Consider the following 25,553-nt stretch of genomic DNA (forward strand, 5'->3'; position numbering starts at 1 on the left):
ATGATAGCGCTAAAAGGAGACAAATGTTGGGAAGAGAACTTGGATGAGAGTAAGAGAGAGGGAGAGGGAGCGAGAGAGTGAGAGAGGGAGAGAGAGAGAGGGAGGGAGAGAGGGAGATAATGTTGAGAGACAGTTGACTGGGGCATCCATCCATTCATTCATCCAGCAAGGTGCTGCAGCTGCAAAGCAGGCTATTCAGCCTATATTTGGAGAAAAACAAACACATTTTGTCTGTGCTCAAAAATGGACACATGGCCTTGGTAGAGTCCCGTCTGCCAGGATCGGTCAGTGTAGTCTTTGAGCTCTTTGTTCATTTTTGGCCAATGCTTTGGAAAGGGATTTTTTTTTATTTTCTTCCCTGGTTCAAATGCATTCATATTGCATGATGAAGAATCCAAAATATCAAACTACGAGTATGACTGCTGTCGATGCCCATGAACCTTGTGTACTTGTCTTTGTCCAGGTCAGTCAGCGGCTAGTTTGGGTCTCTCTCCCTGTGTTATTCATTCACCCACCAACCCATATTACAATGGTAGTGAATTATCCTCTTTTGGTCTCTTTTTCTTGTAGATTGTGTACTGGTCCGACGATCCATTCATTTAATTGGTCCTTTTTGTCTCTCATGTCAGTATCATTTGATGTGTGATTGGTCCTTTTTGTTTCTCATGGATTTACAGTTGAAGTCGGAAGTTTACATACACCTTAACCAAATACATTTAAACTCAGTTTTTCACAATTCCTGACATTTAATCCTAGTAAAAATTCCCTGTTTTAGGTCAGTTAGGATCACCACTTTATTTTAAGAATGTGAAATGTCAGAATAATAGTAGAGAGAATTATTTAATTTCAGCTTTTATTTCTTTCATCACATTCCCAGTGGGTCAGAAGTTTACATACACTCAATTAGTATTTGGTAGAATTGCCTTTTTTAAATTGTTTAACTTGGGTCAAACGTTTCAGGTAGCCTACCACAAGCTTCCCACAATAAGTTGGGTGAATTTTGATCCATTCCTCCTGACAGAGCTGGTGTAACTGAGTCAGGTTTGTAGGCCTCCTTGCTCGCACACACTTTTTCAGTTCTGCCAACAAATGTTCTATAGGATTGAGGTCAGGGCTTTGTGATGGCCACTCCAATACCTTGACTTTGTTGTCCTTAAGCCATTTTGCCACAACTTTGGAAGTATGCTTGGGGTCATTGTCCATTTGGAAGACCCATTTGCGACCAAGCTTTAACTTACTGACTGATGTCTTGAGATGTTGCTTCAATATATCCACATAATTTTCCTTCCTCATGATGCCGTCTATTTTGTGAAGTGCACCAGTCCCTCCTGCAGCAAAGCACCCCCACAGCATGATGCTGTCACTCCCGTGCTTCACGGTTTTGATGGTGTTCTTCGGCTTGCAAGCATCCCCCTTTTTCCTCCAAACATAACGATGATAATTATGGCCAAACAGTTCTATTTTGGTTTCATCAGACCAGAGGACATTTCTCCAAAAAGTACGATCTTTGTCCCCATGTGCAGTTGCAAACCGTAGTCTGGCTTTTCTATGGCGGTTTTGGAGCAATGGCTTCTTCCTCGCTGAGGGGCCTTTCAGGTTATGTCGATATCGGACTCGTTTTACTGTGGATATAGATAATTTTGTACCTGTTTTCTCCAGCATCTTCACAAGGTCCTTTGCTGTTGTTCTGGGATTGATTTGCACTTTTCGCACCAAAGTACGTTCATCTCTAGGAGACAGAAAGCGTCTCCTTCCTGAGCGGTATGACGGCTGCGTGGTCCCATGGTGTTTATACTTGCGTACTATTGTTTGTACAGATAAACGTGGTACCTTCAGGCGTTTGGAAATTGCTCCCAAGGATGGAGGTCTACAATTTATTTTCTGAGGTTTTGCCTGATTACTTTTGATTTTCCCATGATGTCAAGCAAAGAGACACTGTTTTAATATATCCACAGGTACACCTCCAATTGACTCAAATGATGTCAATTAGCCTATCAGAAGCTTCTAAAGCCATGACATCATTTTCTGGAATTTTCCAAGCTGTTTAAAGGCACAGTCAACTTAGTGTATGTAAACTTCTGACCCACTGGAAATGTGATACAGTGAATTATAAGTGAAATCATCTGTCTGTAAACAATTGTTGGAAAAATTACTTGTGTCATGCACAAAGTAGATGTCCTAACCGACTTGCCAAAACTATAGTTTGTTAACAAGACATTTGTGGAGTGGTTGAAGAACAAGTTTTTATTACTCCAACCTAAGTGTATGTAAACTTCCGACTTCAACTGTATAGTCATTGACTGTGATTTGGTCCTTTTTGTCTTTTATTTCAGTATCATTGACTGTGATTGGTTCTCTTTGTTTCTCATGGCAATATTATTGACTGTGATTGGTTGCCGTTGTCCAATATACCAGTATTATTGACTGTGTGATTGGTTCTTCTTGTTTCAGACCTGTCAAAGAACCGTCTGTGTGAGCTGCCAGAGGAGCTGTGCCAGTTCATCTCCTTGGAGACGCTCAGCTTGTATCACAACTGTGTTCGCTCCCTCACCCCCAGCCTCTGCCACCTACAGGCTCTCACCTACCTCAACCTCAGGTAGCACACAGCGCTTTTCAACTCCTTGCACTCGTTCAGTTGCCTGCGTGTATGTCTATTCATCATTGTTCTGTGTGTCTGTCTTTGCAGCCGTAACCTTCTCTCCAGCCTGCCCCCCTCGGTCTGTCAGCTGCCCCTCCTGCGAGTCCTGATCGTCAGCAACAACAAGCTGTCGGCCCTGCCCAGATCCATACACACCCTCACACACCTCAGACAGCTGGTACGTAGTAATACACACCCACGCCTCAGGTTACCCGCTACCCACGCCTCAGGTTACCCACGCCTCAGGTTACCCACGCCTCAGGTTACCCACGCCTCAGGTTACCCACTACCCACGCCTCAGGTTACCCACTACCCACGCCTCAGGTTACCCACGCCTCAGGTTACCCACGCCTCAGGTTACCCACGCCTCAGGTTACCAACTACCCACGCCTCAGGTTACCCACTACCCACGCCTCAGGTTACCCACTACCCACGCCTCAGGTTACCCACTACCCACGCCTCAGGTTACCCACTACCCACGCCTCAGGTTACCCACTACCCACGCCTCAGGTTACCCACTACCCACGCCTCAGGTTACCCACTACCCACGCCTCAGGTTACCCACGCCTCAGGTTACCCACGCCTCAGGTTACCCACGCCTCAGGTTACCCACTACCCACGCCTCAGGTTACCCACTACCCACGCCTCAGGTTACCCACTACCCACGCCTCAGGTTACCCACTACCCACGCCTCAGGTTACCCACTACCCACGCCTCAGGTTACCCACTACCCACGCCTCAGGTTACCCACTACCCACGCCTCAGGTTACCCACGCCTCAGGTTACCCACTACCCACGCCTCAGGTTACCCACTACCCACGCCTCAGGTTACCCACTACCCACGCCTCAGGTTACCCACTACCCACGCCTCAGGTTACCCACTACCCACGCCTCAGGTTACCCACTACCCACGCCTCAGGTTACCCACTACCCACGCCTCAGGTTACCCACTACCCACGCCTCAGGTTACCCACTACCCACGCCTCAGGTTACCCACTACCCACGCCTCAGGTTACCCACTACCCACGCCTCGGGTTACCCACTACCCACCGCACAGGGCTGTCTGATCTCTTTGTTTTTCTCTAGGTATCTGTCAATATGTCTCTCTCTCTCTTTTCTCTAGCTATCTCTCTTGTAGTCTGTTACTGTGGTCCTGTTTGCTTTAGGTTCTCTGTTCCTCTCCCCTCTCTCCTGCTGTCTATCTGTTCCTCTCTCTGCCCTCACTGGCTGGCTCACAGTCCTGTCTGTCTCATTCATTTTTCAGTCCTGTCTCACTCTTCCTTTCTCTGTCCTGTCTGTCTATCTGTCTCCCCCCCACCCCCACCCCACCCACATTTCTAATATGCTGCTTCTCCTTTCTGACCTATAGCCCCTTTTCCCTCACTCTCCCTTCTTTACCTCCCCCTTCTCTCTCTCTCTATATCTCTCTCTCTCTCTCTCTTTCTCTCTCTCTCTCTCTTGACCTTCTTTCTTGCATACTCTTTGGGGTGTAGTCAAGGCCTGGGTTGCCGTTAGACTTTTGGTGAACTGGTTTTCCTCTGTCCTGTAGGATGTGAGTTGTAATGGCCTGCAGTGTTTGCCTGTGGAGCTGGGTCAGCTGGAGTGCCTGAGAGATCTCAACCTGAGGAGGAACCAGCTCACTACGCTGCCAGAGGGTGAGAGACAAACACACACACACACCCCTGACCTTTGACCCCTACGTACACCATATATACCGGTGGTATTCAAACTTTTTCAGCGGGGGACCCCATGGCCATACTTGTCAAGAACACATCCATCCGTTTTTTTTAATATCGTCATGATAAAGTATATATTTTGCTTAGATGTGCTCAATCTAAACGGCGTACCAAATTATTCAACTCATGTTTCGCCTTCAAGTACCATCTCGCAATGCGCCCTGTGTGTCTGTGGGAAAGGGCTGTTGTCGTCATAGCAACGTACTCTGCATCGCTCTGGGCGAACTGCGAGTTGAACTCGGGTGAGAGACTCCTAAATTGATAGGGCAGTTTGTTTTAGGCGATTTTACAGCTAACTAGCTCCTTCACATGCTGATATTGACTGGTATTATTGTATGTAGCTAGCGAGCCAGCCATCCCAGAGAGGGAGCATTGCATTGTGGGGTTTCTAGTCAACTTGAGCAGCAAAAGATTTCCACAACAATTTTTGCATGTTGCTACCAACCTTTTTATAATGACAAAATGTAACATTTGTTCACCAAAAATATTGTTTTCACATATTAGTGTTGTTTAACACTATTAATCATGGGAATTAGTGGTTTGGGGTGGATTATCCCTTTCAAATCTGTACATTTTTAAATCAAAAAATAACCTTCAATTCATAACATTTTTTAATCTCTTATCAAAATGAAAAGAAACCAATAAATACATTTAGTCTATCAAATGTAATTTTTCTAATTTATCTTTCTCAAAAACATTTGTATATTGTCCCATACAATAATCTGTATTCCACATTTTTTTTATTCCTAAAACAATTTGGCAACCCCCCGCCGCTGCAGTTTACCCACGACCGCACTAGGGGTCGTGACCCTGACTTTGAATACCACTGCTAATACACCTCTGTGTGTCAGCGTGTCCATTCAGCCACAAGAGCATTAGTGAGGTTGGGCACTGGTGTTGGGCGATTAGGCCTGGCTCGCAGTCGGCGTTCCAATTCATCCCAAAGTTGTTCGATGGGGCTGAAGTCAGGGCTCTGTGCAGGCCAGTCAAGTTCTTCCACACCGATCTCGACAAACCATTCCTGTAGGGACCTCACTTTGTGCACGGGGGCATTGTCATGCTGAAACAGGAAAGGGCCTTCCCCAAACTGTTGCCACAAAGTTGGAAGCACAGAATCGTCTAGAATGTCATTGTATACTGTAGCGTTAAGATTTCCCTTCACTGGAACTAAGGGGCCTAGACATTTGACGAACTGACTTGTTGGAAAGGTGGCATCCTATGACGGTGCCACGTTGAAAGTCACTGAGCTCTTCAGTAAGGGCATTCTACTGCCAATGTTTGTCTATGGAGATTGCATGGCTGTGTGCTCGACATTATACACCTGTCAGCAACGGTGTGGCTGAAATAGCCGAATCCACTCATTTTGAAAGGGGTTTCCACATACCTTTGTGTATATAGTGTATAAATTAGGCATAAGTCCAACTGTTCGTAACCTAGATGATAACACTCTACTTCCCCTGATATCTCCTCTCTGACCCTGTTGTGAAACAAACCAGACTACCACTACCAGATGCTTTAACCCAAACAAACCAATACAGTAGTTGTAAACAACGGCACTGAAATCCCACAGTGAAACAAGCCTGCTGCCTGTGACCGTGTGACCTGTACGGTGCCGGTATAGCTCTGGCCTCATAGCGCCCCTCCATCCGCTAATCCTGCCCTGAGCTCCCCTCCAACCTCCAGGTTCTCAGAACAAGATAACATGGGTTACAACCACTGAAACACCTCCATTTGAGTCGACACGGTTTGAGAAAAGTTGTTTCAGGCCTTATGTGAATTGAATAAAACATAATTGCTAAATCATAGTTCAAATGAAAGTCCCCCCCCCCCCCTTCCCCTCAAGGCTATCAAAGCATTGACTTGATAGTGACAAAAGTGTATTTTTTATTATTTCCCATGATACAGTAATTTCCATGATGATTAGATATCAGCTTGACACTAAACTACAGCTCTCTACCTCTCAGAGTTGTCCGAGTTGCCCCTGGTCCGGTTAGACGTGTCCTGTAACCACATCTCCCGCGTGCCCGTGTGTTACCGTCACCTGCGCCAACTCCAGACCATAGTCTTGGACAACAACCCCCTGCAGCAGCCGCCCGCCCAGATCTGCTCCAAGGGGAAGTACCACATCTTCAAGTTCCTCAACATCGAGGCCTGCAAGAGGAGCCAGGAGGAGCTGGAGAGAGCCCTGAGACCTACAGGGTTTAATAGCTGGTGAGAGGGGAAGGGAGGGAGAGGAGAAGGAGGAGGAGGGGAGGGAGGAGACGAGATGGAGAGTTGATCTATTGACTTAATTCAATCAATCAATCAATCAATTTTATTTTATATAGCCCTTCTTACATCAGCTAATATCTCGAAGTGCTGTACAGAAACCCAGCCTAAAACCCCAAACAGCTAGTAATGCAGGTGTAAAAACTTAATTGACCTTTTAATCTAACAGTTAATTACACGATGAGAGGGAAGGATGGAGGGAGATGGCAGAGGAATCACATACATCAATGAATAATAACAGATCAGTAAGGGATGACAAAGAAAAACCAAATGGACTTGGAGTGGCTACTGAGACCTACTGGCTTGTACAGCTGGTGACTACCGAGACCTACTGGCTTGTACAGCTGGTGACTACCGAGACCTACTGGCTTGTACAGCTGGTGACTACCGAGACCTACTGGCTTGTACAGCTGGTGACTACCGAGACCTACTGGCTTGTACAGCTGGTGACTACCGAGACCTACTGGCTTGTACAGCTGGTGACTACCGAGACCTACTGGCTTGTACAGCTGGTGACTACTGAGACCTACTGGCTTGTACAGCTGGTGACTACCGAGACCTACTGGCTTGTACAGCTGGTGACTACTGAGACCTACTGGCTTGTACAGCTGGTGACTACCGAGACCTACTGGCTTGTACAGCTGGTGACTACCGAGACCTACTGGCTTGTACAGCTGGTGACTACCGAGACCTACTGGCTTGTACAGCTGGTGACTACCGAGACCTACTGGCTTGTACAGCTGGTGACTACCGAGACCTACTGGCTTGTACAGCTGGTGACTACCGAGACCTACTGGCTTGTACAGCTGGTGACTACCGAGACCTACTGGCTTGTACAGCTGGTGACTGCCGAGACCTACTGGCTTGTACAGCTGGTGACTGCCGAGACCTACCGGCTTGTACAGCTGGTGACTGCCGAGACCTACCGGCTTGTACAGCTGGTGACTGCCGAGACCTACCGGCTTGTACAGCTGGTGACTGCCGAGACCTACCGGCTTGTACAGCTGGTGACTGCCGAGACCTACCGGCTTGTACAGCTGGTGACTGCCGAGACCTACCGGCTTGTACAGCTGGTGACTGCCGAGACCTACCGGCTTGTACAGCTGGTGACTGCCGAGACCTACCGGCTTGTACAGCTGGTGACTGCCGAGACCACCGGCTTGTACAGCTGGTGACTGCCGAGACCTACCGGCTTGTACAGCTGGTGACTGCCGAGACCTACCGGCTTGTACAGCTGGTGACTGCCGAGACCTACCGGCTTGTACAGCTGGTGACTGCCGAGACCTACCGGCTTGTACAGCTGGTGACTGCCGAGACCTACCGGCTTGTACAGCTGGTGACTGCCGAGACCTACCGGCTTGTACAGCTGGTGACTGCCGAGACCTACCGGCTTGTACAGCTGGTGACTGCCGAGACCTACCGGCTTGTACAGCTGGTGACTGCCGAGACCTACCGGCTTGTACAGCTGGTGACTGCCGAGACCTACCGGCTTGTACAGCTGGTGAGTCAATAGAAGAAAGGATATTACAGTACCGACCCAACCTGCAAATATAGAAAATGCGCCATACAGTTCCCTTTTTTTCTCTTGAACATTTACTGAAGAATAATGTTCTTCTTGAACATTTTATTTATCAACTATTTATGCCTATTGCGAACAGTAGCCTAATGTTTTGTTGAAACACAAAAATGTCAAACAACCTGAACTTACACCTTGCGTATGCTTTTGTGAAAATACACTGTACAATTAGGCTACTACCCTTGAATAATTTATTGAACAATTGTGTTTTTCTTGAGCATCTAGGCCTATTCATTTGAAAAGGCTTATTGAACAGTAGCCAATGGTTATGCTGAAACTAAACACAATGTGAAACATTAAATGGACCTCTTGTAGGCCGACTGCCTGTGTGGGCTAATAGCCTATACCAGCATATGAATTAAATAAAACATTGAATAAAAATAAAAAATTGTCTTAGAAAATAGGCTATAACCCCATCGAAGTTTAGAATATCGAAGTACGCACTGTCCAGTTATGAGGCTGTAATCGCCTACTTTGTCTTTCGCTTGCAGCACTGTTGAGAAACAGTAGAGCGTCCACTGTGCCAGGTTTCAGGCAGCACTAAAGCTTGGGCTTACACACATGCCAGATACAAATAATGAAAGAAAAGTCTAAATGTATCCTGTAGATATGAATTTGCACAAGTGTTATACATTTTATGGATTTTTAATGCATTGTTTTATTTAACGCCACCACGGATATAACCACGGGGACTGCGGGTTATGAGTTAACCCACGCAGCACTAGTGTGTGTGTGTGTGTGTGTGCTGAATACTGATGTGTGTGTGTGTGTGTGTTTGTGTGTTTGTGTGTGTGTGTGTGTGTATGTGTGTGTGTGGTCCTAATGTCTCCCTACAGTCTGTCGGACCATGAGTTGTTCTCAGGTCAGTATGGAGGTTTGGACTCTGGCTTCAACAGTGTGGACAGCGGCAGCAAGAGATGGTCTGGGAACGAGGTGAGGCAACCAGAGTCCGAGTTAGTTTGTGGTGTTACTACCTTGCAATTATCTCTTTGTGTGCGTGTGTCTCTCTACCTTGCGTGAAGAACGGTGGTACTACCATCTGCCCTAAATCAATGTGTCAGACCTACAGAAGCAGTCAAATGTTTGGACACACCTACATATTCAAGGGATTTTCTTTCTTTTTTTTACTATTTTCTACATTGTAGAATAATAGTGAAGGCATCAAAACTATTAACCAAAAAAGTGTTAAACAAATCAAAATATATTTTATTTTCAAATAGCCACCCTTTGCCTTGACGACAGCTTTGCACACTCTTGGCATTCTCTCAACCAGCTTCACCTGGAATGCTTTTCCAACAGTCTTGAAGGAGTTCCCACATATGCTGAGCACTTGTTGGCTGCTTTTCCTTCACTCTGCGGTCCGACTCATCCCAAAGCATCTCAATTGGGTTGAGGTCGGGGGATTGTGGAGGCCAGGTCATCTGATGCAGCACTCCATCACTCTCTTTCTTGGTAAAATAGCCCTTACACAGCCTGGAGGTGTGTTGGGTCATTGTCCTGTTGAAAAACAAATGATAGTCCCACTAAGCCCAAACCAGATGGGATGGCGTGGTAGCCATGCTGGTTAAGTGTGCCTTGATTTCTAAATAAATCACAGATAGTGTCACCAGCAAAGCACCCCCACACCATAACACCACCTCCTCCATTCTTTACGGTGGGAAATACACATGCAGAGATAATCCGTTCACCCGCACCGCATCTCACAAAGACACGGTGGTTGGAACCAAAAATCTCCAATTTGGACTCCAGACCAAAGGACAGTTTTCCACCGGTCTAATGTCCATTGCTGGTGTTTCTTGGCCCAAGCAGGTTTCTTCTTCTTATTGGTGTCCTTTAGTGGTGGTTTATTTGCAGCAATTCGACCATTAAGGCCTGATTCACGCAGTCTCCTCTGAACAGTTGATGTTGAGATGTGTCTGTTACTTGAACTCTGAAGCATTTATTTGTGTTGCAATTTGTGAGGCTGGTAACTCCAATGAACTTATCCTCTGCAGCAGAGGTAAATCTGGGTCTTCCATTCCTGTGGCAGTCCTCATGAGAGCCAGTTTCATCATAGCGCTTGATGTTTTTTGCGACTGTACTTGAAGAAACTTTCAAAGTTCTTGAAATGTTGCGTATTGACTGACCTTCATGTCTTAACGTAATGATGGACTGTTGTTTCTCTTTGTTTATTTGAGCTGTTCTTGCCATAATATGGACTTGGTCTTTTACCAAATAGGGATATCTTCTGTATACCCCCCCTACCGTGTCACAACACAACTGATTGGCTCAAACACATTAAGAAGGAAATAAATTCCACAAATTAACTTTTAAGGAGGCACACCTGTTAATTGAAATGCATTCCAGGTGACTACATCATGAAGCTGGTTGAGAGAATGCCAAGAGTGTGCAAAGCTGTCATCAAGGCAAAGGGTGGCTATTTGAAGAATCTCAAATATAAAATATATTTTGATTTGTTTAACACTTTTTTGGTTACTACATGATTCCATATGTGTTGTGTCATAGTTTTGATGTCTTCACTATTATTCTACAATGTAGAAAATAAACAAAAAGCCTTGAATGAGTAGGTGTGTCCAAACTTTTGACTGGTAGTGTACGTGTCCCGCTCTCTCCTTCTCTATCTGTGTGTCCAGTCTGCAGATGACTTTTCGGAGCGGTCCCTGCGCATGGCTGAGCTCACTAGAGACCAGAGGAACCTGGAGGAAGAGGTGGAGGACGACTCTTCCCTCACAGAGACCCCAGACACGGGTGAGGAGTGAGCTCGAACTAAAACCCCATCACACATTATAGCGTCAGGAAGTCACACACCCAGGTCCTGCAGAGCTACAGGCTTTCTGTTCCAGCTAACCCCTGACAACCATCTCAGACGTTACGGGCCGCCTTCTCAGACACACATTTAGCCTACTCCTGGACTCAAACGCATTAGATTCTCCATTGAAATCTGTGTCCGGGAGACCAGCTCTAGAACCGGGAAACCAGGGCAAGAACATAGTCACCGGGGAGAGTAGTAAAGCCCTTGGGAATCTATGGGTTTTATTTCTGACTGTTCTCCTTGTGATGTCATCTAGTGACTCATATCCTCAGTCCCCTAATAAAGATTCACAGTATTGATACACCCTTCAAAACCATAACAAATTAAATATTAGCCCACTCACTGAGGAAAGGAACATGCTTATTGTAACAAAACAGGAATTTTATTTTCAGAGACGGATAGTGCTCTGTTCTCCTAAATCTTGTTCATATCCTCCTCTCCCTCTTCTAATAAAAAGGCTACACTATTTTAATACCCTTCGAGACATTCCCTAATGTTATTTGACTGTCTGTAATATCTTTCATCCTCCCCCTCTCCTCTCCCCTCCTCATCTCTCCCTCTCTTTTCTTGGTTTTCACAGTGAATGGGGAGGCAGAGCAGGTGCATTTCATAGACCGCAGCGTCACCGAGGAGGAGGAAGAGTGCAGGACGAATCGTCCCACTCCCCCCTCCACAGCGCCCCCGCAGGTTAGGAGAACACCTTTTATGAATGCTTATAAAGGCTTTTATTCATGCTTATATGTGTTATACATGTCTTTATGATGAGTAGATGTGTATCTAACGACGACATGGTGTTGTTCTCAGGAGAATGCAAAGGAATCCTCACCACCTCCCCAAACACAAGACTGTTCTAGAAGCAGGTGAGACACAAACACACACACACACACACACACACACACACACACACACACACACACACACACACACACACACACAAGGTTGGTGGCTCGTGGTAATGACTGCAGCGAAATCAGTGGAATGGTGTCAAATACATTCACCACATGGTTTCCATGGTGTTTGATGCCATTCCATTTGCTCCGTTCCAGCCATTATTATGAGCCGTCCTCCCCTCAGCAGCATCCTGTGACACACACACACACACACACACACACACACACACACACACACACACACACACACACACACAGCATTGATACTGCACAAGGAAACTTCACTCTCAGCCATGTACCCACAAGGGTATGTGATTGTGGTGTTTGTGTGTCAGTGCCAATTATATTCGACTCTTGTTCCTGCAACAGTTTCACTGCGGATTCAGCAGTTTGACTGTCTGGCTATGTGTACACAGTCTCATACACAGCAACCGCCCGTCAGCCTTTCAGATTGGAAAGGACAGATACTCTTTTGATCACACTCTCTCTCCCTGCCTTGTTTTACAAGGTCAGCCTCTCAGGGAGTGTTTGAGGAGCTGGGAAAAGTCAACAGACTGCGGTTCCCATTACTAACACCACTCACTGACTGACCCAACCAGGGGGAACACACACGCACCCTGTTGGGGAGGGGGAGAAAAATATATATTTTTATACAGTATTTTGACATTTTAAATATAGAAGTTACAATGTGATAGTTAACCCCTCTCTATCTCAATATACATTTTTTATTTTATTTAGACGAGTTATGAAATAAATCCGACAAATGGTTTTACAGTATTTGATTTTTTAAAAAATATCTCTGGTTAAAGATCGGGTTTTGTCGTCCGTTCGAGTACTCCACTACTCACGCCCATTTCTATGTGTTTGCCTGTGGTTGTTGGGTTGGCTGCAGTGGTTAGATCAGTGGATTGAAGGGTTATGGCAGGGTTTCCCAAACTCGGTCCTGGACACCCCAAGGGGTGCACGTTTTGGTTTTTGCTCTAGCACTACACAGCTGATTCAAACGATCAAAGATTGATGATGAGTTGAATCAGCTGTGTAGTGTTAGGGCAAAAACCAAAACGTGCACCCCTTGGGGTCCCCTGGACCGAGTTTGGGAAACGCTGGTTATGGGTTGATGTGACATCAAGCCACTACAACCAACAGCAACAGTTGGCCAGTTTTCAACTGAATGGGAGGCTATGTTGATGCATAACAATATGACACCGCCGCGCAATATGACACCACCGCGCAATATGACACCGCGCAATATTTGTTCGGTCATCACTCCCTTTTTTGACTTTTGCTCCCATTCACTGTGCTTTTATATGCTCACCCTCTTTCTCCATATCCTTCACTCTCCTTCTCCCCTCTCTCTCCCTCTCCCAGGTCCAGTGTCAGTGTGCTTTTATATGCTCACCCTCTTTCTCCATATCCTTCACTCTCCTTCTCCCCTCTCTCTCCCTCTCCCAGGTCCAGTGTCAGTGTGTCACACCCGTCCCCCTCCAGTCCCACCCTGGAGGAGAGGAGGAGACCAGGTACCCTGCTCATCTGGCAGGAGAGAGAGAGGATCCATCAGCGGAGAGACCACACGGCCAGAGACAACAGGTGAGGGGGGAGGGGGGGGGGGGGGGGGAGGGAGAGGGAGAGGGGGGGGATCCTTTCTATAATGGAAGCTGGCTGTTAAGGCCTGACACAAACATATATACTTTAAAAAGCTGTGATCACATTTTTGATTTTTTTTTAAACCGGACAATCAACAGAGTTCGTGCAAAAAATATATAACAAATAAAATCCCACCCCAATTTAAAATGTTTTTTTAAGGTCATTGTGCCAACTTATCTATTTACAACCAGCTGCTAGTCAACTTGTGCGATAGAGGACTTATGGTTATTTTGGCTGTGTGGATATTTCACTTCTTCAAATGGTGAACGACAAGGCAGTTGTACACAGCTATAGACTTAACTTTCTATGGAAACAACCGCCTTTCCATTCCATATCTGATTTCTAAACCTCTCCTTCCAGTTTACTGAAGACTACAACGGCCAAAACAGGAAGCCATGTGGCGACGCTGTCACAGACAGGAAGTAGCTCGAGGTAAGAGACCTTAAATCTTACATGAACCAAGCTAGTCCAGGGAGTGAGAAATCACTTTTACTGCCTGAATTGAGGCATGCGTTGTGTGAAATGTTAATGTAGACTGCATTTAGACAGGCAGCCCAATATTTTTTCCTCTAATTGGTCGTTGGACCAATCACATTTTTCACATCAGATATTTTTCAGAGCTGATCTGATTGGTCAAAATACCAATTAGTGGGGGAAAATATCAGTATTGGTCTGCCTGTCTAAGCGCAGACGTCTTTGTTTTTTCAAAGCCCCTGTTATGGTCCTCTGTAGCTCAATTGGTAGAGCATGGCGCTTGTAACGCCAGGGTAGTGGGTTCGATCCCCGGGACCACCCATATGTAAAAATGTATGCACACATGACTCTAAGTCGCTTTGGATAAAAGCATCTGCTAAATGGCATATTATATTATTATTTATTTAGGGGGTAGATCAGCTTAATATTGCAGATAGATTGTAACTTCTATCAATGTCATTGTCTGTATCCCATGTTTCTATACATATATACACTGCTCAAAAAAATAAAGGGAACACTAAAATAACACATCCTAGATCTGAATGAATGAAATAATCTTATTAAATACTTTTTTCTTTACATAATTGAATGTGCTGACAACAAAATCACACAAAAATTATCAATGGAAATCAAATGTATCAACCCATGGAGGTCTGGATTTGGAGTCACCCTCAAAATTAAAGTGGAAAACCACACTACAGGCTGATCCAACTTTGATGTAATGTCCTTAAAACAAGTCAAAATGAGGCTCAGTAGTGTGTGTGGCCTCCACGTGCCTGTATGACCTCCCTACAACGCCTGGGCATGCTCCTGATGAGGTGGCGGATGGTCTCCTGAGGGATCTCCTCCCAGACCTGGACTAAAGCATCCGCCAACTCCTGGACAGTCTGTGGTGCAACGTGGCGTTGGTGGATGGAGCGAGACATGATGTCCCAGATGTGCTCAATTGGATTCAGGTCTGGGGAACGGGCGGGCCAGTCCATAGCATCAATGCCTTCCTCTTGCAGGAACTGCTGACACACTCCAGCCACATGAGGTCTAGCATTGTCTTGCATTAGGAGGAACCCAGGGCCAACCGCACCAGCATATGGTCTCACAAGGGGTCTGAGGATCTCATCTCGGTACCTAATGGCAGTCAGGCTACCTCTGGCGAGCACATGGAGGGCTGGGCGGCCCCCCAAAGAAATTCCACCTCACACCATGACTGACCCACTGCCAAACCGGTCATGCTGGAGGATGTTGCAGGCAGCAGAACGTTCTCCACGGCGTCTCCAGACTCTGTCACGTCTGTCACGTGCTCAGTGTGAACCTGGTTTCATCTGTGAAGAGCACAGGGCGCCAGTGGCGAATTTGCCAATCTTGGTGTTCTCTGGCAAATGCCAAACGTCCTGCACGGTGTTGGGCTGTAAGCCCAACCCCCACCTGTGGACGTCGGGCCCTCATACCACCCTCATGGAGTCTGTTTCTGACCGTTTGAGCAGACACTTGCACATTTGTGGCCTGCTGGAGGTCATTTTGCAGGGCTCTGGCAGTGCTCCTCCTGCTCCTCCTTGCACAAAGGCGGAGGTAGCAGTCCTGCTGCTGGGTTGTTGCCCTCCTACGGCCTCCTCCACGTCTCCTGATGTACTGGCTTGTCTCCTGGTAGCGCCTCCATGCTCTGGACACTACGCTGACAGACACAGCAAACCTTCTTGCCACAGCTCGCATTGATGTGCCATCCTGGATGAGCTGCACTACCTGAGCCACTTGTGTGGGTTGTAGACTCCGTCTCATGCTACCACTAGAGTGAAAGCACCGCCAGCATTCAAAAGTGACCAAAACATCAGCCAGGAAGCATACGAACTGAGAAGTGGTCTGTGGTCACCACTTGCAAAACCAGTCCTTTATTGGGGGTGTCTTGCTAATTGCCTATAATTTCCACCTGTTGTCTATTCCATTTGCACAACAGCATGTGAAATCTATTGTCAATCAGTGTTGCTTCCTAAGTGGACAGTTTGATTTCACAGAAGTGTGATTGACTTGGAGTTACATTGTTGTTTAAGTGTTCCCTTAATTTTTTTGAGCAGTGTATGTATACATATACAGTGGGGAGAACAAGTATTTGATACACTGCCGATTTTGCAGGTTTTCCTACTTACAAAGCATGTAGAGGTCTGTAATTTTTTATCATAGGTACACTTCAACTGTGAGAGACGGAATCTAAAACAAAAATCCAGAAAATCACATTGTATGATTTTTAAGTAATTAATTTGCATTTTATTGCATGACATAAGTATTTGACACATCAGAAAAGCAGAACTTAATATTTGGTACAGAAACCTTTGTTTGCAATTACAGAGATCATACGTTTCCTGTAGGTCTTGACCAGGTTTGCACACACTGCAGCAGGGATTTTGGCCCACTCCTCCATACAGACCTTCTCCAGATCCTTCAAGTTTTGGGGCTGTCGCTGGGCAATACGGACTTTCAGCTCCCTCCCAAAGATTTTCTATTGGGTTCAGGTCTGGAGACTGGCTAGGCCACTCCAGGACCTTGAGATGCTTCTTACGAAGCCACTCCTTAGTTACCCTGGCTGTGTGTTTCGGGTCGTTGTCATGCTGGAAGATCCAGCCACGACCCATCTTCAATGCTCTTACTGAGGGAAGGAGGTTGTTGGCCAAGATCTCGCGATACATGGCCCCATCCATCCTCCCCTCAATACGGTGCAGTCGTCCTGTCCCCTTTGCAGAAAAGCATCCCCAAAGAATGATGTTTCACGGTTGGGAAACCGTGAAACTCCATGCTTCACGGTTGGGATGGTGTTTTTGGGGTTGTACTCATCCTTCTTCTTCCTCCAAACACGGCGAGTGGAGTTTAGACCAAAAAGCTCTATTTTTGTCTCATCAGACCACATGACCTTCTCCCATTCCTCCTCTGGATCATCCAGATGGTCATTGGCAAACTTCAGACGGGCCTGGACATGCGCTGGCTTGAGCAGGGGGACTTTGCGTGCGCTGCAGGATTTTAATCCATGATGGCGTAGTGTGTTACTAATGGTTTTCTTTGAGACTGTGGTCCCAGCTCTCTTCAGGTCATTGACCAGGTCCTGCCGTGTAGTTCTGGGCTGATCCCTCACCTTCCTCATGATCATTGATGCCCCACGAGGTGAGATCTTGCATGGAGCCCCAGACCGAGGGTGATTGACCGTCATCTTGAACTTCTTCCATTTTCTAATTATTGCGCCAACAGTTGTTGCCTTCTCACCAAGCTGCTTGCCTATTGTCCTGTAGCCCATCCCAGCCTTGTGCAGGTCTACAATTTTATCCCTGATATCCTTACACAGCTCTCTGGTCTTGGCCATTGTGGAGAGGTTGGAGTCTGTTTGATTGAGTGTGTGGACAGGTGTCTTTTATACAGGTAACGAGTTCAAACAGGTGCAGTTAATACAGGTAATGAGTGGAGAACAGGAGGGCTTCTTAAAGAAAAACTAACAGGTCTGTGAGGGCCGGAATTCTTACTGGTTGGTAGGTGATCAAATACTTATGTCATGCAATAAAATGCAAATTAATTACTTAAAAATCATACAATGTGATTTTCTGGATTTTTGTTTTAGATTCCGTCTCTCACAGTTGAAGTGTACCTATGATAAAAATACATATACATACATACATACACTTACATACATACATACATATCCTTTAAAAAAAAAATATATATTCCCCTTTACTACTTTCCAACCCCACCATCCCTTCCCTAATTGGAGTAAACTAGTGAACAACAACGCTTAGGCCTCTACTTCCAGTTTATACTTACTATATACATTTTATGGACACAGACAATAATTATATTTTGTAAGGTTTTTTTTCTCCTGAACTTCTTCTACTCTCAGCCCCTGTTATGTTTTATTAGTAGCACCTGTGTGCACAGTGACTGACCTGTGGTTTGTGTATTTTCTCTCTGAATGTGCTCTGTCTCCCCCTAGTGGTGGCTCACCAGAGAACAGCCAGTCCCAGAACGGGCTCAGACAGCGATGTGCGGTCAGTCTCTCAGTCAACTCTTGATACTTTCATCAGAGTACACTCTCTCTTCTATTTTTTTGACTTTCTTTTTGTCTTGATGGGTATTGTGTTACTATTTAGTATCAGCAGTATAATTCATAGCCTGGTCCCAGATCTGTTGTCTCCTTCTATAGCCTGGTCCCAGATCTGTTGTCTCCTTCTATAGCCTGGTCCCAGATCTGTTGTCTCCTTCTATAGCCTGGTCCCAGATCTGTTGTCTCCTTCTATAGCCTGGTCCCAGATCTGTTGTCTCCTTCTATAGCCTGGTCCCAGATCTGTTGTCTCCTTCTATAGCCTGGTCCCAGATCTGTTGTCTCCTTCTATAGCCTGGTCCCAGATCTGTTGTCTCCTTCTATAGCCTGGTCCCAGATCTGTTGTCTCCTTCTATAGCCTGGTCCCAGATCTGTTGTCTCCTTCTATAGCCTGGTCCCAGATCTGTTGTCTCCTTCTATAGCCTGGTCCCAGATCTGTTTGTGCTCTTGCCCAACTGGGCGCATAATAGCACTAACAGACTGGTACCCAGACTGTATAATCCACACCGGATGTAAATAATGTCATTGACTCTCTCCCCCTTCAACAGAGTGCAGATCAGATGTCATTGTCTCATGTGGCACCGGTTCAGCGCTCTGTTAGCCGATCAGGTAAACACACCAGTACAGCTCACCTGCGACCTCCTGTCTCCTAGTACAGACAACTCCGATGTTAGTTAACAAAAGGTGTGTGTTTTTCAGACGGTCCGTCGTCTCCCAAGGCGTCGTCTCCTCCAGGCCTGAGCCAGAAACCCAACAGCTTCCTGTTCCGCACCTCGTCTCGCTGCAGCGTCAACAGCCAGGTCTCCATCTCAGGCTCCACACACAGTCTGGTGGAGGCAGGCCGCTCCATGTTGCGGAGAGAGGAAAGGCCAGATGTGGCACAGCTACGCAAGGTATTGCATGGTTTACCTCATTTCTATATCGTCTCCTTCCCTCCACAGTTCTTTCTCTTTTAATTTAATTACTTTTTAATTTAACCTTTATTTAACTAGGCAAGTCAGTTAAGACCCCCCCCCCCCCCCCCTCCCTCATCTCTCTGTATCTCTCTCATCTCCATCTCTCTCTACCTCCATCTCTCTGTATCTCTCTCTCTACCTCCATCTCTCTGTATCTCTCTCTCTACCTCCATCTCTCTGTATCTCTCTCTCTACCTCCATCTCTCTGTATCTCTCTCTCTACCTCCATCTCTCTGTATCTCTCTCTCTACCTCCATCTCTCTGTATCTCTCTCTCTACCTCCATCTCTCTGTATCTCTCTCTCTACCTCCATCTCTCTGTATCTCTCTCTCTACCTCCATCTCTCTGTATCTCTCTCTCTACCTCCATCTCTCTGTATCTCTCTCTCTACCTCCATCTCTCTGTATCTCTCTCTCTACCTCCATCTCTCTGTATCTCTCTCTCTACCTCCATCTCTCTGTATCTCTCTCTCTCTGCATCTCTCTGCATCTCTCTCTCTCTCTCTCTCTCTGTCCATCTCTGTTAGACTCTGGAGTCGAGGTTAAAGACCACCCTGCCAGAGGATCTAGGCGAGGCGTTGTCCAATGGAACGGTCCTCTGCCAGCTGGCCAATCACATGCGGCCTCGCGCTGTGTCCATCATCCACATTCCCTCCCCAGCAGTGGTAAGCCAATCACAGAAATATATTGTACAATTTGACTCAGTTTACAATAAATGAGTAGACCGGGACTTGATTTGACCAAAAAGTTAATAATATGGTATTTGTTTTGATGATGTGTCTGTGAGTCTGTGTTAACTCTGTGTCTGAGTCTGTTAACACTGTCTGTGTGTTGTGTCTGTGAGTCTGTGTTAACCTCTACGGGATCGGTGTCCCGTATACGGGATGTTTGCGCTAAAGTGCGCTAATGTGATTAGCATGACTGTTGAAAGTAACAGCAAACTTTCCGGGACATAGACATGTCTTATATGGGCAGAAAGCTTAAATTATTGTTAATCTAACTGCACTCTCCAATGTACAGTAGCTATTACAGCGAAATAATACCATGCTATTGTTTGAGGAGAGTGCACAACAAAAAACTTATCATGGCAACTGGTTTGATACATTCACCTCTGAAGGTAAATGATGTACTTACATTCAGTAATCTTGCTCTGAAATGTCATCCTAAGGGTCCCAGAGATAAAATGTAACAGTTTTGTTTGATAAAATCAATTTTTATATTCAAATGTAGGAAATGGGTTCTACAATTTGAACCCCTGCTGTCTCTGGCTCCACGGCCATCTAGATGTGTGAAAGTTAGTGTATAAGCTAATGATCCATCATGTATGACATTCCTGGGAGTGTGTAAACTTACATTTTCTATTACCATATCATTTTTGTATGTTCTCTATAGTTATGTACTTGAAAATGTATCAATTGACCAATTCGGCACATTTGGGCAGAATTTATACAAAATAATGCTTCACTGGATCAATCTGAAACGTTGCACACACTGCTGCCATCTAGTGGCCAAAATCTAAATTGCGCCTAAACTGCAATATTATATTGTGACCTCTTGCATTTCAAAGATGGAACAAAAAAAAGACAGAAAAGGCATGTTTTTTTGTTTGTATTATCTTTTACCAGATCTAATGTGTTATATTCTCCTACATTAATTTCACATTTCCACAAACTTTAAAGTGTTTCCTTTCAAATGGTATCAAGAATATGCATATCCTGGCTTCAGGTCCTGAGCTACAGGCAGTTAGATTTGGGTATGTCATTTTAGGAGGAAATTGAAAAAAAAGGGTCCGATCCTTAAGAGGTGTTAACACTGTCTGTGGGTTGTGACTGTGAGTCTGTTGTGACTGTGAGTCTGTTAACACTGTGACTGTGAGTCTGTTAACACTGACTGTGTGTTGTGACTGTGAGTCTGTTAACACTGTGACTGTGAGTCTGTTAACACTGTGACTGTGTGTTGTGAGTCTGTTAACACTGTGACTGAGTCTGTTAACACTGTGACTGTGTGTTGTGACTGTGAGTCTAACACTGTGACTGTGAGTCTGTTAACACTTTGACTGTGTTGTGACTGAGTCTGTTAACACTGTGACTGTGAGTCTGTTAACACTGTGGACTGTGTGTTGTGACTGTGTCTGTTAACACTGTGACTGTGAGTCTGTTAACACTGTGACTGTGAGTCTGTTAACACTGACTGTGTGTTGTGACTGTGAGTCTGTTAACGCTGTGACTGTGAGTCTGTTAACACTGTGACTGTGAGTCTGTTAACACTGTGACTGTGTGTTGTGACTGTGAGTATGTTGTGACTGTGAGTCTGTTAACACTGTGACTGTGAGTCTGTTAACACTGTGACTGTGTGTTGTGACTTTGAGTCTGTTAACACTGTGACTGTGAGTCTGTTGTGACTGAGTCTGTTAACACTGTGACTGTGAGTCTGTTAACACTGACTGTGTGTTGTGACTGTGAGTCTGTTAACACTGTGACTGTGAGTCTGTTAACACTGTGACTGTGTGTTGTGACTGTGAGTCTGTTAACACTGACTGTGAGTCTGTTAACACTGTGACTGTGTGTTGTGACTGTGAGTCTGTTAACACTGTGACTGTGAGTCTGTTAACACTGTGACTGTGTGTTGTGACTGTGAGTCTGTTAACACTGTGAGTCTGTTAACACTGTGACTGAGTCTGTTAAAACGGACTGTGTGTTGTGACTGTGAGTCTGTTAACACTGTGACTGTGAGTCTGTTAACACTGTGACTGTGAGTCTGTTAACACTGTGACTGTGTGGTGTGACTGTGAGTCTGTTAACGCTGTGACTGTGAGTCTGTTAACACTGTGACTGTGAGTCTGTTAACACTGTGACTGTGTGTTGTGACTGTGAGTCTGTTAACACTGTGACTGAGTCTGTTAAAACGGACTGTGTGTTGTGACTGAGTCTGTTAACACTGTGACTGTGAGTCTGTTAACACTGTGACTGTGAGTCTGTTAACACTGTGACTGTGTGGTGTGACTGTGAGTCTGTTAACACTGTGACTGTGTGTTGTGACTGTGAGTATGTTGTGACTGTGAGTCTGTTAACACTGTGACTGTGAGTCTGTTAACACTGTGACTGTGAGTCTGTTAACACTGTGACTGTGAGTCTGTTAACACTGTGACTGTGAGTCTGTTAACACTGTGACTGTGAGTCTGTTAACACTGGGACTGTGAGTCTGTTAACACTGGGACTGTGAGTCTGTTAACACTGGGACTTTGAGTCTGTTAACACTGTGACTGTGAGTCTGTTGTGACTGTGAGTCTGTTAACACTGTGACTGTGAGTCTGTTAACACTGACTGTGTGTTGTGACTGTGAGTCTGTTAACACTGTGACTGTGAGTCTGTTAACACTGTGACTGTGTGTTGTGACTGTGAGTCTGTTAACACTGTGACTGTGAGTCTGTTAACACTGTGACTGTGAGTCTGTTAACACTGTGACTGTGAGTCTGTTAACACTGTGACTGTGTGTTGTGACTGTGAGTCTGTTAACACTGTGAGTCTGTTAACACTGTGACTGAGTCTGTTAAAACGGACTGTGTGTTGTGACTGAGTCTGTTAACACTGTGACTGTGAATCTGTTAACACTGTGACTGTGAGTCTGTTAACACTGTGACTGTGTGTTGTGACTGTGAGTCTGTTAACGCTGTGACTGTGAGTCTGTTAACACTGTGACTGTGAGTCTGTTAACACTGTGACTGTGAGTCTGTTGTGACTGTGAGTCTGTTAACACTGTGACTGTGAGTCTGTTAACACTGGGACTGTGAGTCTGTTAACACTGTGACTGTGAGTCTGTTAACACTGTGACTGTGAGTCTGTTAACACTGTGACTGTGAGTCTGTTAACACTGGGACTGTGTTGTTGACTCTGCCTGATGTTGGTCTCTCTGCCCCTTTAGCCAAAGTTGAGCACTGCCAAGTGTCGTCTCAACGTGGAGAACTTCATCTCTGCCTGTCGTAGGCTGGGGGTCCCTGAGGTAACAACTTCTCTTTGATGCTTTTCTTCTTTCTATGGTTCATCACATGTAAAAATGTCATGGCGTCCCCTTAATCACGTATGGTAGTATTTTTCTCAGCTCTGAAATGATCCAGTAATGCTTTACAAACAGTTTTTGTTAGCTACTTGTTGCATTGTCCTTCTGTGCTTGAAGCTAATTCTGTTTGCCTTTGTGTCTCTCTGTTTTCTGTCATCTTCCGTTCATCTCTGCTTTCTGTCATCTTCCCCTCTTCCGTTCATCTCTGCTTTCTGTCATCTTCCCCTCTTCCGTTCATCTCTGCTTTCTGTCATCTTCCCCTCTTCCGTTCATCTCTGCTTTCTGTCATCTTCCCCTCTTCCGTTCATCTCTGCTTTCTGTCATCTTCCCCTCTTGTTCATCTGTTTTCTCTGTCATCTCCATCTCTCCCTCTCCATCTCTCCCTCTCCATCTCCCCCTCTCCATCTCCCCCTCTCCATCTCCCCCTCTCCATCTCCCCCTCTCCATCTCCCCCTCTCCATCTCCCCCTCTCCATCTCCATCTCCCCCCACTCCATCTCCATCTCCCCCTCTCCATCTCCATCTCCCCTCTCCATCTCCCCCTCTCCATCTCCCCCTCTCCATCTCCCCCTCTCCATCTCCCCCTCTCCATCTCCCCCTCCCCCTCTCCATCTCCCCCTCTCCATCTCCCCCTCCCCCTCTCCCTCTCCATCTCTCCCTCTCCATCTCCCCCTCTCCATCTCCCCCTCTCCATCTCCCCCTCTCCATCTCCCCCTCTCCATCTCCCCCTCTCCATCTCCCCCTCCCCCTCTCCATCTCCCCCTCTCCATCTCCCCCTCCCCCTCCATCTCCCCCTCTCCATCTCCCCTCTCCATCTCCCCCTCCCCCTCTCCATCTCCCCCTCTCCATCTCCCCCTCTCCATCTCCCCCTCTCCCTCCCTTTATCAGACGGAGGTGTGTGTGTTCTCTGACGTGTTTCTCTGTAAGCTGCCTGCTGTGCTGCGCTGTGTGGAGGCCCTCGTGAAATGTGAGGTAGAGGGGGAGACCCCCCACAACCCCTGCCCCTCACTGCTCTCGGAGGGCTTCCTGGTCTTCTACATCCTGGTCATGGTCCTGCTCTACACACTGTACCGTCACCTGGTCACATAGATACTGAGGACCCTGTTCTACACTGTACTATCACCTGGTCACATAGATACTGAGGAGCCTGTTCTACACTGTAATACCACCTGGTCACATAGATACTGAGGGAGGGTGTGTGTGTGTGTGTGTGTGTGTGTGTGTGTGTGAGAGAGAGAGAGAGATGGCACGAGAGCGTGTGTACTCGGACTGACACTGACGTGAATTTGACCACCTAATGCGAACATTCACAGACAACCCGGATTTAAATAATCCACCGTGAATTCCCTGAAAAACGCATACACATGTGCAAAACACACACACACACGCGCGCTGCTGTCCTGGTATGCAGGGTGAGAGACGGGCTCACAACGCAGGAAGGACTGTCAGCTACCCCCCTCCAACCTCACAGCTGCTCTCGAAACGTACACAGCATGATAGTACACACTGTGTGGTACGCACAACAGCTGGTGTGGCTGAGCACGACATGGAACCAAATAACAAAAGGATCACTGAGTTGGCGTCCTTTTAACGTTTAGAGTATGGCTCTGGCCCATATATCGAGGCCCATATTTATATAATCTGAAATACCCTTTTGTAAATACCTTTCTTGCGTGACAACCTATGTGAATGAATAGCAGAGAAATACATTTTAGTGAAAACACTACAGTTCTAGTATAGATATACAGAAACACTTGACTTTTTTACGGGCTTCCCCTACATCCATCAATCAATCACATTTTATTTATAAATCCCTTTTTTACATCAGCAGATGTCACAAAGTGCTTATACAGAAACCCAGCCTAAAACCCCCAAACAGCGAGCAATGCAGATGTAGACTGCCTTAGCCTATTGCCCTTAGCCTTTAACCTCTGATGCACAGCATGTCTCTACATCTGACTACTCAGAGAACCCGTTGTAACCCTTGAGGTGATGAAGGACCCGATGTCTATCAAATAAGAGGACGTTTTGTGACTCTTAAGACTCAAAAATTTGCTGAAAGGATTGAGACATTTTCTCATGGAAGCCACTTTGGGAAAATGAGACCAATCACTAGTGCCTGTTATGACTGACTTGACAGTAATACTACTCACTGACCCAACGCCTTACACTTGTTTCTGCCTGCCGTGTCTGACTGTGACCACCAGGGGGCGGTGTTGCTACACACTACATTACACCGACTGCTATCCGCAATGCTTTCATGTCTAAAAACGGAAGGTACAGAATCATTTCCTTGTAATGATTTATGGTAACTTGTTGTTGTTGTTGTTGTTGCTGTTTGTTGTTTGTTTGGTCACTTTAGACCGGCTTAACATGCTTCATGTTTGTAAAAATGTAAACAACGAATTAAATTATTTTTCTGTCGTATTTATTTTT

At 46.0% G+C, this 25,553-nt stretch overlaps 1 protein-coding gene across 1 annotated transcript; it reads left to right on the forward strand.

The window, feature by feature from the left end:
* LOC311132619 (leucine-rich repeat and calponin homology domain-containing protein 4-like) lies at positions 1-25,553 on the forward strand (the record flags this gene model as incomplete). The annotated part of the gene is made up of 17 exons (XM_084165865.1): positions 1-49; positions 2,452-2,596; positions 2,687-2,816; positions 4,188-4,293; positions 6,339-6,585; positions 9,055-9,151; positions 10,852-10,966; positions 11,611-11,717; positions 11,835-11,890; positions 13,373-13,507; positions 13,925-13,996; positions 18,000-18,054; positions 18,656-18,716; positions 18,807-19,000; positions 19,590-19,727; positions 22,984-23,061; positions 24,006-25,553. The coding sequence occupies 17 exons, from the start codon at positions 1-3 to the stop codon at positions 24,204-24,206; spliced, it is 1,986 nt and encodes a 661-aa protein (XP_084021991.1). The 3' UTR covers positions 24,207-25,553.

The sequence above is a fragment of the Coregonus lavaretus genome (assembly GCF_964263955.1).
Source record: "Coregonus lavaretus genome assembly, chromosome: 7".
NCBI classification, from domain to species: domain Eukaryota; kingdom Metazoa; phylum Chordata; class Actinopteri; order Salmoniformes; family Salmonidae; genus Coregonus; species Coregonus lavaretus.